This window comes from Elephantulus edwardii, unplaced genomic scaffold, assembly GCF_000299155.1.
Source record: "Elephantulus edwardii isolate Elephantulus edwardi_28Jun2011 unplaced genomic scaffold, EleEdw1.0 scaffold00109, whole genome shotgun sequence".
Lineage (NCBI taxonomy): Eukaryota > Metazoa > Chordata > Mammalia > Macroscelidea > Macroscelididae > Elephantulus > Elephantulus edwardii.
In genome coordinates this window covers 903,844-917,552 of record NW_006399859.1, presented here as the reverse complement: position 1 = coordinate 917,552, position 13,709 = coordinate 903,844, and the positions used below count along the sequence as shown (strand labels likewise).

The window sequence follows — 13,709 nt, the reverse complement described above, 5'->3', positions numbered from 1 at the left end:
GATGGAACAAGGAATGTTACTACACTCATCAATATGTATGTATTTATGAATATATATGTATGTGTGTGTATGCTTGACAGAGGCTAATTTCACCTATGTTTTTACATATGCTTCAAATATAGTCATGAATACAGTAGAATGTACAGGTAGAATATGCAGAGGACAACATTTTTAAAATCTCTTAGTTGTAACAAACACCTTGAAGGAATAGGACATTTAGCCTGAAGGCTATCTTCTTGGAAGTCTCCAATGTCAGTGGGTATAATGGAGTCCACAATGAAAATTTTCTACATCATAGTTCATGAGTAGGCACTGTGGTCTTAAAATCTCCCTGTCTGAAGCAAAGGAGAAGGAGGCAAATCCAAGACACATGGAAACAATTTGTCCAGAGGATCAATGCACCGTGTGAACCTCAGCATCTATAGTCCTAAGACCAGTAAAACTAGACAGTGTCTTCCTTTCATGGTCAATTACCCTAAAGGGAATTACAATAGGACGTCCTGCATACATTGTGAGAAAATGTGGAATAAAAACTCAAAAATCATAAAAAAGTATAAATCTTTTTTATTTGATCGAGACTGGTGGAACCTTCAAGCCCTGAACTGAAGTTTAACTTTCAGCAAAGTGATAGACCTGTAAGGTAAAAGAGCTCTCATTGTGTATTCCATAGAGAGTTGTGGTACTGGCTGAAAGGTAATGCCTCTTTAACAATTCCAATCCACCTGTGATTCTGAGGGAGAAAGATAGGCAGTCTTCTCTCATGTGATTTTTTAGCCTCTGAAAACCCTCTAGAGGGTCAGTTATGAGTCAGGTCCTATGCAACAGCAATGAATTTGACTTTTTGATTTGACAAAGTGAACACATATACCAGGGAGGTATGTATTACTTAGAATAGTCAATAGTATGAGATATAAAGAACATAATTTACCCAGATACAAATAAAAAAAAAACTGGAAAGGAGAGGAAAGAAATACGAATTCATTAACACAGGGAAGAAGGAGCAGTGCTACATCCTAGAGGGGATTGCAGTTTATGTCATGAACACAACCTGTATGAACTGTTGAATATGAAGCAAATTTGGTCTGTAAGCTTTCACCCAAATCACAGTGAAAAATGTACAAAACATAAAAAGCATTTAGTGAAATAACAAGTTTAGTGACTAAGGTGTGAATCTAAACTTCCTGGGTGAAAAAACTCAACTTCTTCCTTAGGTGCAGTCTGTAGCTTAGTTTATACATCAGAGAGCTGGACAAGGATAGATGACAGAAGAAGACTAAGGATGACAAAAGAAGAATTGATGCCTTTGAGTTGTGGTGCTGGTAAAGAATACCGAGCATACTACATGTTGCCAAGAAAGCAAACAGGTCCATCCTGGAGAGGGTGAAACCAGGTTGTTCCTTGGAGGCAAGGATTTTGAAGCTCTGTCTCACATACTTTGGACATTTGGCCAAGAGGGATCAGTCCTTGGAAAAGGACATCATGTTTGGAAGGGTGCAAGAGAGGAAGACCCAGAATGAGTTGAATTGACACAGTAATGGGGGAATGTGTGTCGGAGTAGGTAAAACTGACTCAGGAGCACCACAACAAGATAAAGGTAAATAATCCAATCGAAAAAATGGGCACAGGATATGAATAGACACTTCACCAAAGAAGACATTCAGATGGCCAACAAGCACATGAAGAAATGTTCAAAATCCCTAGCTCTAAGAGAGATGCAAATCAAAACAACTATGAAGACATCATTTCACCCCAGTCAGAATAGCAAAATTTAACAGAACAGCAAGCAACAAATGCTGGTGAGGTTGTGGAGAAACTGGAACCCTTATTCACTGTCGGTGGGAATGTAGAATGGTGCAACCACTGTGGAAGGCGGTATGGCGCTTTCTCAAAAAGTTGCAAATAGAGATACCATTTGACCCAGCAATTCCACTACTGGGAATATATCCCAAAGAGACCATAACTGACATCAAAGCAGATATATGCACACCCATGTTTATCGCAGCTCTGTTCACAATAGCAAGGAGTTGGAAACAACCCAGGTGCCCATCAACAAACGAATGGATAGAGAAGCTGTGGTATGTTCATTCAATGGAATCGTATGCTGCATTGAAAAACAAGGAACTCATGCAATATTATTCAAAATGGGTAAGCCTGGAGGACATTATGCTGAGTGAAATATCTCAGTCGCAAAAGGACAAATATTGCATGGTGCCACTGCTCTAAGATGGGACTGATATCAGGGTGGGGGTAAGACTGAGAAAAACTGGATAAATTGTGTATACTGCACTGAAACAGATGAGGGACTGAATAATTTAAAAGTGGTGTATGATAGGGTATTATGGTTATCACAAGAGTCCACAATTAAGGTTGCATAGTGGAATGTGCTTGGGGCGGTGGGAGAGGTGCGGGGGGATTGTGTACTAGGGAGGGAGTCTTTCTTTTACTTTTGAAAAAGAGGAGTGAACTGGGGGGCAGGGGGAGAGGGCTGGGCAGGTAGAGAAGTGCAACAATGAATGAATGGAAATCTAAATTCTCTGTAAATGTTTATTAAAAATTATTAAAAAAAACCAAAAACCAACAAAAAAAACTGACTCAGGATAGAGCAGATGTCAAAGCTATGGGATGAGTATATAGAGATGCTATGAGTGGCACTCAATGGCACATAACAACAACAGTTTAATTATCTGTAAAAAGGATATAACATTAGCCTTCACATCATAAATTTCTGCATTTAAGTATGCCAATGCATGTAAAGTGCATGTTGTTTTTGAGTGCTGTCATGTTGGAACCAACCCATAGCTGTGCCCTCAGCATGTTTTCAGAGCAGTTAATCACACAGGATGAGAGTGCCCATCCTACTTGCATATAAAGTGCATAGAACATGCAATACACATGTCAAATATTTGCTATTATTGCTAGATATATTAATGTTTTAGGAACCTGAGTTTAGTACTGCTAATTTATTTGGTGGAAAGCATATTTTTCCCTCTGTATCTAAGAGGCTGAAATGACTCCCCTGACTCAGGTGACTCTGGCCTAAATCACTTTGCAATGAATATGTAATATTTAAGATAATCATGCATACAGTTCTTGGAGGAATTAACTAGTGCATAGAATCATGTTTATTGATTCTTATCATCTGGTGAAAATGTGTTCTCATTTATCCTGAATTTTCTTCACTTTCCTTTGCTTCAAACAGGGAGAGACCAAGGTTGTACCTCAGCAGACCATTCACAAATATTTAAGCCCTTGGTGTGTCTACTCACTAAATAAAGTATGATGCAGACAACTAGCATTGTGTACTATATCATTGTGCTATATCATTGTCCTATCTCACATCATAACACTGTTGTTTGTTTCAGGCAAATTGAATCTGACTTATGGTGACTTTCTTTTATAAGACCCTAGTACTTTAAGGGGAAATCACTAAAATATTTAGCCATTTCCTGATCTTTGTCTACTGGCAAGCTGACAACACTAAGTAAATTTACAATATGGAGATCAAGGACCGTAATTATGAACTCAAGAAAGAGAGATATCCAGACTAGGATATTTAATCTTCAAGTTAATAGTAGTCTTTACAACCCAGTGTGGTTTGACAAGTGAAGATGGTTTAAATATACCTGTCTTATTATTCTTTCCCTAACTATGCTAAGAACATAATAAGAATAATGTTGGAGGAGAAATGATTCTTTCTCCTTTGCTAAAATCTGGCTGTCTCTATATTTATAAGCTGATAGTCCAGTTTTAGCTATAAAATTTAGTTTAAGGAAAGTCTAATTGTACTTTTCAGATATAACTTAGTTTTGTATGGCTTGTCCTTGAGCAATTATAGTTCTTTCTTCACAGTCTATTCTTGAGGATTTGTCTCATGATTAAATTTGAGTAGTTGTATATTCTGTTTTTCTTTCTTAAAACATATTGAAAATATGAATGTAATAAAGAGTAAAATAGTTGGGGTATCCTCCTATATAAGGATTATAACTAGTGCAATTATACAATATACTTAAAATGTGTATTTTATTGTTGTTAATCTTAGGATGGAAAATATATTACATATAAAGGCTTTTAAAAAATTCTGTCTTGCATATTTCTTCATTTGAAACAGTATATTTCAGCTTTAAAGTATGTAACAGTGTCTGTATTAGCCAAAAATATCCCAACTTTTGGAGCTGTAAAATGTACAGAATTGAAAGCTGACACCTAATATATTTTTCATTAGATACAGATGTTCAGTGTAAATTTTTTTCTTCAAGTGTTCATAAAAAGCTGGGTAACAAAAATTTCTTCAGATATAATGTATGAAAAGTAAAAACCTTACCTTGCAGTAAACTGCTAATGAGTTTCTAAAGTAGGCCATTTTTCTTTTTTGCCATTTATAATTCTTTTGAGTTAATTGTTATTCTTTTAGCATATTGTGAATGAAATTTTTAAGTTATCATAGAATATAATGAAGTAAGATTATATAAATATGTGTTCCATGTGTAGATATTCTTGGCAATTTATAAAGGAATAATTCAATGATCTAGAGTATAGTTTTCCTTCACATTGAAATTTAAGCACACTTATAGGAAGCATAATTTTAAAAACTTACTTACCTGTACTTAACTGTGCAAGAGGCAGTTGTCAGAACAGAGCAATGAGACACTGCATGGTTCAAAAATGGGAAGGGCATCAGCCGGGGATGTATTCTGTCTCCATACCTTTTCAATCTATATGTAGAACAGATCATCTGGGACACTGGCTGTATGAGGAGGAATGTAGCATCAGGATTGGTGGAAGAATCATTAACAACCTGCATTATGCAGATGACACAAACCTGCTTGCTGAAACTGAGAAGGACCTGAAGTGCATGTTGCAGAAGGTCAAGGATTATAGCTTTCAATATGAATTGAAGCTCAATATCAAGAAAACAAAGATTCTCACCACTGGGCCAATTAGCAGCATCAGTATGGATGATGGAGAGATTGAGATACTTAACAGTTTTAGTTTGCTTAGCTCCAGTCAACACTCTTGGTACCCGCAGACAGGAAATCAAGAGACGAATTGCACTGGAAAAGTCAGCTGTCAGGGACCTCTCAAGAGTACTGACGAGCAACGACATCAGGCTGGAGAATACGGTGCACTGGATTTGGACTATAATCTTCGCGATTGTGTGTTATGCATCGGAGAGCTGCACAGTGACTAGGGATGATTGAAAGAGAATAAATGCCTTTGAGCTCTGGGACTGGAGAAGAATTTTGACTATAGTGTGGATTGCTAGGAAAGAAAACAGGTTTGTCCTGGAGAGGGTGAAATCCTCGGCGGCAAGGATTCTGAAGCTTTATCTGACAGACTTTGGGCATGTTGCAAGGAGGTACCAGTCCTTGGAGAGGGACGTCATATTTGGGAGAGTAGAGGGATGGTGCACGAGAGGAAGACCTTTGATGAGATGGATCAATTCAATGATTGGTGTAGTGGGATTAGGTGTGTTGGAGACAGTGAGGTTGGCACAAGATAGAGCAGGCTTTTGTACATAAGGTCACTAAGAGTCGCAAGCAACTCGACAACACACAACAACAATGAGTATTTTTTTTTACCTATTTGTAAAGATCTTATTCAAATTGCAGGGCCATATGATGACTATAAACTACAAATCTTGTTATACTGGCTTTGTGTAGCTAGAGACGTTTATTTCATTTCTGAATGGAATTGAGCTGCATGTGATTTTCAAATAATAATAGTTCTCTGTGGGTTTCCTATATAGTGAAAGTTTAGAACAACTGATATTTTGTTACCTGCAAAAGTCATTATCCTAACTGGGTCCTAAAATGTGAATTTCTCAGTAGAGAAAATAGAACATGAAAAATATTTTCTCCTCTTTACTGTTTCCTCCAAAAATGAGAAAAAAATAATTTCAAATTCCTGTTTCCTAAAATCCAAATGTATTTAATATTATGCATTTGACTTAAAGCAAGTAGTTTGTTTTTCCTCTTGGGCTGTATTTAAGAATTGAGCTACTTGCATTTTTCTTAGAATAAAATAACTACTCAGTGAGCCTGTGAGTCTCAGTATACAACTTTAAATACCTCTTTTCCTTTTGTTTTAGTTTCTTAGATTGTGTTTCAAAATATCATATCCATCATAGTTTCTTACTTTATCAGTAGTTAAACTCTTAATTTGTTAATTCGTTATCTATTAAGCACACTTACTAGGTGAAATACAGTGCTTGCCTCTGTAGAATTATATTCTTAAGGGAAAAAAAGGACTTCAAATAATTTACAGCATACAAATATAGAAAAGGACGTTATTCAAGATACATTAACAATGACAGATGGACCCTTTTGATAAGTGCCAAAGTAAATGAGTACAATTTACAGCCAAACAACAACCAAAAATCACTAACACTAATGTAGATGAAGGAGATGCCTTCTGGGAAAGCTAGTTTCTCTAGCTATTAAAAAACCCCATAGATTTCATTTACTAGTTACTCTTCTATTTTTACAATAATGGTCTTATAAAGGGGTGAGGATGGAGAGGAGCGAAACCATAGCGTAGCAGTTTGGTTGGTGGAGGGAGGAGGTGAAGGATATGAGAAGGATCTGGGTGAATGATGGACGAGGGGTTTACTTTTGTAAACTATGATACATGAGCATGATTATGTGAAACACAAGGTGAATGAAGAATAGTGTGAAATACAATGTATATGAACTTTGTAAGCAAACTAATTTAAAAAAAATAATAAAAGGGCAAAAACCTCAATAGAATTAACTTAATCAAACAGTGCTTGTAGAAACCATGATAGAAGCAAAGGCTTGGAAGGAGCAATAGGAAGACTCTGCTGGAGGAACCTGGGAGTTAGACTACAGACCAAGGAACATTTAAGTCAGAAAATTGTAGTGAAAGAGGTAATAGAGGTATTTGGGAGAATTTTTGTGGACCAAAGTGGATAGAGTACATCTTCCAGCTAAAGAATGACTAGACATTGTATTAAGCCTTGTATTAAAGGCTTCAGGATAAAGAATTATCTAATGAGGATAATGTTTAGGAAATTTTACTTCTGTGGGAAATGAGGACACATTCGTCTTGTTTTTGTTGCTAGCTGTTTAGCTACAGATCATGAAGGTTTTTATTAAAACTATGGCACTTGAAACTGAAGGAAGCCTGAATCTATACAACTTGAGTCTATAAGAAATGAAGACAATATAATGTTTCGAGAGCTCAAGGGAGCTTTGGTGGCCAGGTGACAGGAAGTTGCACTGCAATCCCAAAAGGACACAGTTTGAATCAACCAGATATTCCACCAGAGAAAGATGAGTGGTTTCCTCCCTTGTGATTTACTGTTCCTGAAGACCTGCAGGAGGGTCTGCTGTAGGTCAGCTCTGACTTGAAGAAAAAACAAAAGTGTTCAAAAATTTAAGTAGGAAGATATTTTTGAAGGGATGAATTTCAGGGAACATGTAAGAAAGCAATCAGTAGTTGTCTAACATGGTTAGGGAGTATAAGTACTGAGGTATGGTTAAAAGTTACAGCTTTTCTTTTCTAAATAATGAAAATGTTATCAAATTGGCTGTAGTACTGATTGTACAACTCTGTGAATCTACTGAAACTAATTTACTTATACACTGTAAGTGGGCATGTGAATGAGATCTAAAAAATGCTGTCGTTATGACGCGTGAGTGTTATGGAAGAGAAGGGGGAAAGGGGTGAGAGAAGGGAGAGAGAAAGAGGAAGAGGGAGATGGACATGGAGGGGGAAATAAATTAACCTTGGGAGGACATATAAGAAAGGAAGAAAACATATGTTCGGTGAAAATCAGTTATAAATCAAAGAGGAGTAACTGTGACTTATGTACATAAACAGCAGTGGTTGAAGCTTGGAGGAGAACTTGGTGGAGAAAAAAGCCAAACTCTTAACCTGATGATTCCAGTTGTCAGTGACTATAGTAGGAATGAGAATGGCTACAAAGACATTTCCTGTGGAGACTTTTATCAATTCAATGGAATTTAGTGATCAGCTTTATGTACACCACACTATTAAAGTTGACAATGGTGGTTGATTTTTTAATATATCATATCTAGTTATTTTATTATTTTAGATTAGAGATCATACACATTTATTTTTTGTTATTGTTGTCGCTATGTGCTATTGAGTCACCTACCACTCATAGAGACTCTATGGACATAGCTCTGAACCCTGAGCCAGTCTCAATGATTCCGACATACCTATTATCTCAGTCATTGGGGACTCCCATCTGGAGTCTTCCTCTCCTGTGCTGTCCCTTCACCCTTCCAAGCATGATGTCCTTCCCCAGGGACTGATCCCACCTGACCACATGCCCAAAGCATGTAAGATAGAGCTTCAAAATCCTTGCCTGCAAGGAGCAACCTGGTTTCACCTTCTCTAGGATAAACCTATTTGTTCTCTTGGCAGCCCATGGTATGTTTAGTACTCTTCTCCAGGATTACAACTCAAAGGCATCAATTCTTCTTCTGTCATCTTTGGTCATTGTCCAGCTTTCTTATCTATAGAAAGTAATTTTGAAGACCATGGCTTGAATCGGGCATACCTTAACCTCTAGAGTGATATCATTGCTCTTCAGCACTTTGGAGAGGTTTCTAACTGCAGCCTTCTCCAGAGAAATTTATCTTTTAATTTCTTGACTGTTGGTGCCAAGAGTGTTGATTGTAGAGCTACACAAGCAGAAATTGTTATACACCATTCTACTTTATGTAGTGGTGGCTAATATGGGCCACAGAAAGTGCAAATTGTACAGATCACAGAAACTATAGTCATTGATAATAACAACTCATTAGCTTTGTAGTTTTCAGCCTCTTTATTGATAAGTTACGGGACTTTTCAGCCAGAATATTTTCCCACCTTTACAATAGGCGTAAATGAAATAACACTTCATATAGGAATAACTGTATGAAAATAATGTTAAATATCATTCTTATTAATAAAGGCAAATATAAAATTCCAAGGAAAATCAAATGCATTTTCTTAGAAAGCTCTTGTCCCAGATACATTACTCAGCTGACATTGACTTTTACTGATAAAAAATGTTGTCAAATATGTTATTTAGCAGGAATGTGGCATTTGTGTTGAGACAGTTTTATTTGGTTTTTCTTTGTTATTTCAGGGAAGGAGATTACAGCAGAAAGCTTTATGGAGAAGTTGGACAATGGTGCCTTGCTCTGCCAGCTTGCAGAAACTATGCAGGAGAAATTCAGAGAAAGCGTGGAAGCTAACAAGCCCACAAAGGTAAGACCCCCATGGCTGGAATCGCCCCTAGGAGCTGGATTATGTTGGAAGATGCTGATGAATTAACTTTGAGGATTTTATTGTATATAGATGCATCGGGCTTTATATAAACAACAGAAGCACAGAGGGAATTTTTTTAAAAACTAGGTTATGTGCTATTTTTATTATCATTGCACATATTACATAGTTCTTTTGATTAAGTATAATTGAGTAAGAGGTTTTAGAAATTAAAAATATTTACACCCAAAAAGTACTGTGTCTAAACTGGCCAAATCCAGTGTGTTGGTTTAAAATCTTGCCAGAGAAGTAATTTGTTTCACCAGGCAATGAACGAAACCTGTTGATAAGCATTGCCTGAACAGATCCTGGTCTTAAAACTATTGTTGGCAAAATCTTATTTAGTGCATAATTTGTTATTTGTTTTAAGTAAGTAGTAAGATGAAATAGCCTTGGACATAGCACTTCATTTATGACTACTGAAATAATCCTTTCTACACATGAACTGAATCTTTTCTTAGCTACATTTTAATTAGGAAAAAAATTATGAATACATGGGATTATTCCTTATAACCGCAAAATGTACATGAGGATTTGGTATTTATAAAGAAAACAAAGTAAGTCATAATTCTTAAGAGATAGAATGAAAAATGTTTTTAAAAGATATTAAAATAATGTTGAAAACAACTCTCTCTCTCTCTCTCTCTCTGTCTCTCACACACACACACACACACACACACACACACACACACACACGAGCTCTCTGGTGGCTTTTTGGTATAGAGTGGTGCTGCCAAGCCAAAGACATGTGGTTCAAATCCACCAGCTACTCCATTGGATAAAGATTACAGGTACAAGTTACTGTGTCTGAAAACACACTGATGGACCTGTGAGTTGGTCTGACTTGATGATACATAAAAACATCATCAACACATACTCCTCTCTGCAGTTCCCCCTCCTGAAAAAAAAAAAAACTCAGCTCTCAAAATTGATTCAGTGATTCTGGAAGAAAGAAAAAGATGTTTATGGGTCTGAACAACAAGCATTTCAAGTTTCTTAATGCAACCTGGTTGGTCATTTAACACTATTAAGAATTTTAGAGCCCTGTTGGCATAGTTAATGGAGGCACATTTTGCTTGAGTTCTCACACTATTATTTAGTATTTGGAAATGTCTGCATTTTAGTCTCCTTGGCTATTAGCCATTACCAGTATTATATATAAATGTTAATTGTAAAGCATTGCTCAAGAACTGCTTTGGATAAATATTATCACCTTTCCTTGTTGTTGTTATGTGTTGTTGAGTCACTTGTGACTCATAGTGACCCTATGTACAACAGTCCTAAAGTATCCTGTGCCAATCTCCTTTCCTTACAAGAAAGAAGAGAGTTAAAAGACATAGAATTTAAGATTACTTTGAAGCAATGGGCTCTACTATGTCCCAGCTGATGAGGATGGCACAGGATAGGGCAGGGTTCAGGTTGACTGTTTATAGAATCGTTGAGTTACATTCCTCTTGAGGGCACTTAACAACAACTACTAGTAAATTCTTACCATGATGACCTTGATCTGCAAGTACGCATGCATTTGCTCCAAAATCTCTGTATTTATAAGCAATAAAGTTGGAATTTGGGTAGTTTTCCTGTCCTTTGAAATATGTATTTCAACATCTATTTGTTAAAATTCTAAAACAAAAGAAAACTTCCCTTCAAAATAGGTAGACTATAGCAATGTCATAGACATAAGATCCTTCTGTGACCTTAAACTTATCTTACTTTCTTGGAGAGCACAAATTTATTATTAATTTGATAAATACATTTTGCTTTAAAAACTTAACTATATTAACAGAACAAGTATAGGCTTAAAATATCTTCTATGATCTCTGCTTTAATACTTAAAAAATGTAATTTAAGCTGAGTTAGAAATTGCCTTATATTAACGTTTCCACTCATTCTTGTGACTTTATTGGCTTCTGTGAGTTTGGCAGCATTTCTAGACTTCACTATTGACCCCCATTGATACACAGTTTAAATAAGAATACCATGTGCCATACCATATGAAAAACGCAAAGAAAATGAGTTTTTCTTTATATTATTGAAAAAAATTCCTGTAAAATGAGAAACAAAATTATTAAAATATCTTCATATCTATTATTGATATTTAGAAATATACTTTTGTCAGGATTTAGTGCTTTCAGTCTTTTTCATCTAGAAACAAAAGCAGATGTGTGAAGTAAAAATCATTTGTTATTAAATATAAATTTAAATAAGAATAAACTCACTAAAATTTCATCAAGAGAAGAAAAAAGAGCTTTTCAAATTGGGTTAAGTTTTAAAATTATATCATGGAAAGCCCTTTGTACTTTTCTTCTAAGTTTGAATTTCATCTTTTTGGTCTAATAGCAATATTTTCACTTTTCCTGATTGATAGTTAATTTGAGACGTAGGACTCTGTAAATATTTTAAAAAGCAGTGAATGGATTTTGTATGTGGAATACTATCTGTGTTAATAATTTATATGATCCTAATATTTGAAAGTTAATCCTAATAAAAAAGCAAGAGAGTTAGGAATTTAATGTTTTAGTTATAAAGGTATGCCTACTATGCCAGTTTGATAAATTACATAAAAATTACTAAATTATATCATAATAGTCTTTCTTTCCAGGCATCATTATTGCTATGAAGCAGCCTCTTCCTGTTTGTTAGCTAGCTATGAAGCATATCTTTTGTGTTTGTTAACTAAAAATACTCTTTACATAGTGGGCTATTTTGTTAATTTTATGTTTGGACAATACAGACGTCTCAAAGTTTGGTAGCCTCTGTGTGGAAGCACTTGATAACATTGTATAGTAGAATAATATATACTGTTACTTATTTTTTTAATTTTTATTTTATACTGGCTTATTTACAAAGTTCATATACATTGTTTTTCTAACCAGATCTTTCTCATTTCCTTCATACACTCCTTCTTCCATCCATCAAATTGCATGACCCTATGATTACTGTCCCCCGCACCCATACCCATTCTCTTTCCTCTCCTCCCATCTCCCCACCACCTTGAATCCTCATACTCATTCTACAATAATGGTCATATACAGTATTTGTCCTTATGAGACTGAGTTAGTTCACTTAGCATAATACTCTTCAATCACTCCCAAATTAGGTAGTAATTTACAAAATCATTGTTACTGCATGCTGTGTAGTATTCCATCATGTGAATGTACCATAATTTCTCAATCCATTCGATTGTGATTGGACATCTGGGCTGTTTCCATGTTCTTGCGATGGTGAATAATGCTACTGTGAACATTGGTGTACTAGTCTCCATTTGTGTCTCAATTCTCATTCTCTTGGGGTATATTCGAAGCAGTAGAATAGCTGGGTCATATGGAATGTCTTTGTTCAGCTTTTTAAAGACTCACCAAACTGCCTTCCAGAATGGTTGTACCATTTTACAATCCCACAAACAATGTATAAAAGTTCCTATCTCTCCACATCCTCTCCTGTCATTGTACCAGTACCATGTTGGGTTTTTTTGATTGATATGCACCATGACAATATGGCAAATACTTTGTAGCCATGACTGTTAATATTACTCAACTGAAACTCAAAACATCAAAATCAAAATAATCTTTCAAGTATCTTTATATTAGGATGAGAAAACCAAAACAAACGGCAAGTTCCAGGTTAGCTTTTATGTCTTTGAATTCTTATTTACCTTATTCCAACTTGACATCACCAGTTGAGACAGGGTAATTTCTACATTGATATATGAACTTTCACTCCTTGGTCCCCCAAAGGTCAACTGTATAAAGCCCTTCTTGTTGTTTATTTGCTCTACTGACACTAGCCACGTGTTTGCTGATGTGTTTACTAGACTCTCTCACCAGCCAGAGAAGAAAATATTCTCATAAAGTACTCTTCCCCCACCCCTCCTGGTATTCCTTTCAGTTTATCTTACTTGTTTTGAGCATCTCTGCCTCAGCCATTAGAATATCTCTGATTACAGAATTTCCATTGACCTCAAAGAGCTGTGGGTGATTAGATCAGATTTAAAACATATTGAGAGAGAAAGAGAGAGAGAGAGAGAGAGAGAGGCATCGGTTCTATACCTAGTAGAACATTATTCTCCAAAAAAGGGAATGAACATTCACAGAATCAATGTAGAATCCAGCCCTTGTTTAGAAGAAAGAACACCCTATTCAGATAGAATACTTATAATACATTTCACCATCTAGAATACCTAGTTCCCCAAGCTATAAAAGAACAATACTTCAGGATATCTCAAAGTAAAATAAGACATGAAAATTAGAGATTTCCCCCTTAGAAATCAGTAATATTTTCCATTTCAAGAATTGTGTTCTTGTTATGTGCCATCGAGTCGCTTACGACTCATAGCGACCTTATGTACAACAGCCCTAAACTCTGTTCTGTCCTGTGCCAATCGCACTGTCTCCGACACTCCCATCCCA

General features: G+C 35.9%; 1 protein-coding gene across 1 annotated transcript in view; it reads left to right on the top strand.

Moving 5' to 3' along the window:
- GAS2 (growth arrest-specific 2) overlaps positions 1-13,709 on the top strand; it is a 175,308-nt gene that overhangs the window by 15,507 nt on the left and 146,092 nt on the right. The window contains exon 3 of the mRNA XM_006892006.1: positions 9,122-9,243. Coding sequence (XP_006892068.1) covers positions 9,122-9,243 — 122 coding nt within the window. The remainder of the gene's footprint in view (positions 1-9,121; positions 9,244-13,709) is intronic.